The sequence below is a fragment of the Ipomoea nil genome, unplaced genomic scaffold (genome assembly GCF_001879475.1).
Source record: "Ipomoea nil cultivar Tokyo-kokei standard unplaced genomic scaffold, Asagao_1.1 scaffold2942, whole genome shotgun sequence".
In the NCBI taxonomy this organism is placed as follows: Eukaryota; Viridiplantae; Streptophyta; class Magnoliopsida; order Solanales; family Convolvulaceae; genus Ipomoea; species Ipomoea nil.
Genome location: NW_017619370.1, coordinates 352,851 through 357,262, shown reverse-complemented (window position 1 = coordinate 357,262; position 4,412 = coordinate 352,851). Strand labels below are relative to the sequence as shown.

The 4,412-nt window shown below is 38.6% G+C and overlaps 1 protein-coding gene across 1 annotated transcript; it reads left to right on the top strand.

Moving 5' to 3' along the window:
- Positions 1-323: 323 nt before the first annotated feature.
- On the top strand, positions 324-1,901 carry LOC109162413 (probable leucine-rich repeat receptor-like protein kinase At5g63930). The gene is made up of 3 exons (XM_019311117.1): positions 324-847; positions 1,057-1,272; positions 1,387-1,901. The coding sequence occupies exons 1-3, from the start codon at positions 400-402 to the stop codon at positions 1,899-1,901; spliced, it is 1,179 nt and encodes a 392-aa protein (XP_019166662.1). The 5' UTR covers positions 324-399.
- Positions 1,902-4,412: the final 2,511 nt, after the last annotated feature.

Sequence of the window (4,412 nt, the reverse complement as noted above, 5' to 3'; positions counted from 1 at the left end):
TGATTTTTAGGAATTAAAAGTTGTATTTATCTTATTTCATTGATTAGGTCGGTAACACTAATTATTTATACCTTAGCTCATAGCTCATTAGCAACTACCAAGCAAAGTCATATTCAATTCATAGTTCTACAATTCACTAGATCTCCATGGCTACCCTTTCTTACTTGTTTCTTTTTGCAATCTTCATCATCCATTCCAGCTCAATTTGCTTTGTTCAGTGTACTACAAATATTAGCACTGATCTATCTGTTCTTTTGTCTCTCAAAGCCCAACTCACTTTACATGATCCAAACAATATGTCACTTTACCAATTGGTCTACTGCCACTTCTATCTGTCATTGGATTGGAGTTCACTGTGACTCGCAACACCATAGGGTGGTGGCATTGAATATTTCAAATATGGGTTTGTTAGGCCAATTTCCTAACTCCTTAGAAAATCTCTCCTTTTTGTCCTTCCTGAATATGAGCAATAATAATTTCATCGGAGAGATTCCTCAACAACTCGGAAATCTTCAAAACTTAAAGGTGATAGATACACATCGTAATCAACTTGCGGGTGCATTTCCATACTCAATGTTCAACATCTCTGCACTTGAATATATTGATTTTTCAAATAATAGTTTGTCAGGTATTCTTCCCCCAAACATATGCCATCAACTTCCAAATCTCAAAATGCTTTACTTATATATGAATGACTTTAATGGTCCACTCCCGGCAAATTTATCTGCATGTTCAAAACTTAGAGCATTGAGTTTGTCATACAATATGTTTGATGGGTTGATACCTAAAGAGCTTGGCAAGTTGAAGATGCTTCAAAAACTAATTATTGGTGGTAACAATTTAGCAGGTATTATTCGATGCATCTTTCTCTATATTGACTTAATTAAATTTCTAAAATTAACTTCAATTTAGTCAATTTTTCCCCTCGACTATCGTTTTTTCAGATACATCCAAAGAGAGTAAATGTACAAACTATGGCTAAAGTCGCAACTTATATTTTACATGACCTCAATTTGAGACAGAGTATTTAATTTTATACAATTTATTGTTTCATAGGAACAATTCCACGTGAATTGGGTAATCTCCATAATTTGAAGACATTCAGCATAGAAAGCAACCAGATTATAGGCTATATACCAACCTTCATTTCCAACATGTCATCACTTCAAATCTTGTCATTGAGGGCCAACAAGCTCATGGGATCCATACCTAGAGAGATTGGAAATTTATCATCTCTTCAAGTTTTAGTGCTTGGAGAAAACTACTTCAAAGGTACGTTTCAAAAGCCAATTAATTAATGTTCCAAAAGGAATTTTTGAAATTCTAATGGCCTGTCACCACTCACCGTATAGAATTTTAATTATTGTATGTTGTGCTATATAACAGGTATGATACCTAGAGAAGTCAGCTATCTTTCTAAATTGGGATTCATTAAACTTGAGGATAATAATCTAAGTGGTTCTATACCTGAAGGGCTCTTCAACATTAGTACAATGCGTATAATTAATCTTTCAAGAAATCATCTTTTGGGTAGTATTCCTTCAACTATGTGCTCTTCACAAACCAATCTTGAAGATCTTGTTCTATTCCAAAATGTGTTAAGTGGAATCATTCCTCATTCAATTGCAAATTGTTCCCAACTCTCTCTTATATCTCTCACGGCTAACCATTTCATTGGCTCCATTCCAAACTCTCTTGAAAACCTTAGCCTTCTCCAAACTCTTGAAATGGCTGAAAATAAATTAGCATCTAATCCTTCCTCTCAGGAATTAAGCTTCATAACTTCTTTGACAAAATGTAGAAAGTTGAAAACACTAGATGTGGGTGATAATAGTCTACATGGAATTCTTCCAAGATCCATTGGTAATTTGTCTTCCACTCTACAAATCTTTGTTGCATAGAGTTCAGGGTTGTATGGTACCATCCCAGATGAAATTGGCAATCTAACTGGTCTAGAACGTTTAGTAATGTCTGCTAATAAATTGAGTGGAACAGTTCCAAACACATTACAAAGGTTACATGGTCTTGCACGTTTGGATCTGACTGAAAACAAATTAAGTGGTCCACTAACTAGCAATCTTTGTAAGGTGCAAAATCTGGGAGCAATTTATTTGAGCAAAAATGGTCTTTCCGGCCCCATCCCGGAATGCTTAGGGAACATTACTTCTCTACGATATATCCACCTTGCTTCAAATAGAATGAATGGTATAATATCTTCAAACATTTGGAACCTGAAAAACCTCTTGACACTCAACCTATCTTCTAATTCCTTTAGTGGAGCACTGCCTTATGAAATCGAAAATCTAGACGTTTTATATATTCTAGATTTGTCAAACAACAACTTATCTGGGAACATTCCCAACACAATTAGAAGCTTACAAAATTTGATAAACCTTTCTTTGGCACAAAACCAAATGCATGGACAAATTCCAGAGTCAATAGATGGGATGCTAAGCTTGGAATCACTAGACTTGTCACATAACAATCTCAATGGTTCAATTCCCTCGTCCTTACATGCAATTGTATATCTGTACCATTTGAATGTCTCTTTCAATAACTTAATTGGTGAAATTCCATCAAATGGTCCTTTCAAAAACTTTACAAGCTTATCATTTCTATCCAATGAAGCATTGTGCGGAGATGCCAGGTTTGGAGTTCCACCTTGCCATCGAAGGTCTAAAGAAAAAAGAATTCTTCGATATATTTTGATGGCCTTGGGAATTACAAGCCTTATCCTAGCTTTGGCAGTGGGAGTTGTGTTGATTACTTTTTGGAGAAAAAAGAAGCATACAAAGAATGAAGAATTGTTACGTATTAATGAGGTGGAGAGAGTATCATACTATACACTTTTACATGCAACAAATAGATATAATGAGAAGAATGTGATTGGTGTAACACCCCGTGTTACGACCCCTAAGATCAATTAAATCATTTAATCAATTACCCAAAAGAAAGAATTAAATCACAGTAATTAATTAGGAAGGCCCACCATAGTCCACGGGCCCTTACCCCTAAACCCAATCCTTAGTCCCAAAAGAAATAGAACTAGCAAGCCCATAATATTAGTTCCTAACTGGGACACCTAAATATACAAATAGGGGACTCAAGAGGCACCTAGAAACCCCCACAAGAATAACGCCCCACCTCCCCGAAGAGCTCCAAGAATCCCCCTAGAAGAAATCAAGAAAGCAAGAAAGCTTAAAGAAAGACCCTTCATAGCCAAGGAATTAATTAAGGCTAAGAGGTAACCCATGTCTCCACAAAACCTATTTTCATAGCTATGATTTCCCCCGTAGGATTTCCCCGTATTATTGTGTATTGGTGACTTGTGATATTATTATTGATGATTGATGGGATAATTCCATGGGTGATCTTGATATTGGGAGATTCTTGATAATTATGGTGTTCTTGATGATTATGTGGAGTTCTTGATGATTATATGTCGTTCTTGATTATTGTACGGCATTCTTAATGCTTATGTGTTATTTGTACCGAATCTTGTAATTAGAAGACGAACCGTATTCTTGTTGATATAAAAGTGATTAGAACCCTAGGTTGTATCGTATGATCTTATTCTTGGTTTATCGGGTGGGGAAATCGCATGTTTGGGTGTTGATTATATTTAGAAAAGCATGATAGGTTATGTGCCGTTCGTTTCTTGTATTCGATTCGTTAATTGTCTACGTGTTGCCGTTAATTGCATTGTAAAGTGTCTAAGCATGGTTTCGGGTTCCACAACGGTTCCCGGGGCGTAAAGTGTGTGAAAAGAGTCAGTGGGGGGTAGGGGACCCGCCACCTACCCACGGCCGTGAAATACCGCCCGGCAGCGGGTGGCCGGCGGGCGGGCAGTTGCCCGCCGGCGACCCGCTGCCCGGAACAGTGAAGTCCGGCGGGCAGCCGGCGGGTGGCCCCCCACCCACCGGCTACCCGCTGGAAATTATCCCACCTTGGGATCCCGGCTTCCCCGTTTGATGTTCCCCCGTTCCCCGTGGTGTCCCAACGGACTCCGTTTATCGTGCCTATGTCTAGTTTGATATTTCGGGTACCGTTCGTAGGTTATGGGTCTATTATATTGCATGCTAGTTGAATTGGTATCCCGTTGACCTAGGTGGAAGAAGCATGAACCCCTTAGGACTATTCTTAGTATGTGAGGGATCACGCATAGGTTTTGTTATACGTTTTCTCCCCTTCCCAACATGTTAATGTGGGTTGCATGTACTTGCTATATGTTATGTGTGTGTGTAACCCCGAGTTGGTTGAGATCAATCGGGCTATACGGGCAGTCGGATGGGCTGAGAACCATACCGGCTGTTAACCAGGCTGGTAGAGACCGGTCAGGTATATAAATATTATATAGGACTAAGTTCCACTATACGGGCAGTCGGATGGGTTGAGAACCATACCGGCTATTA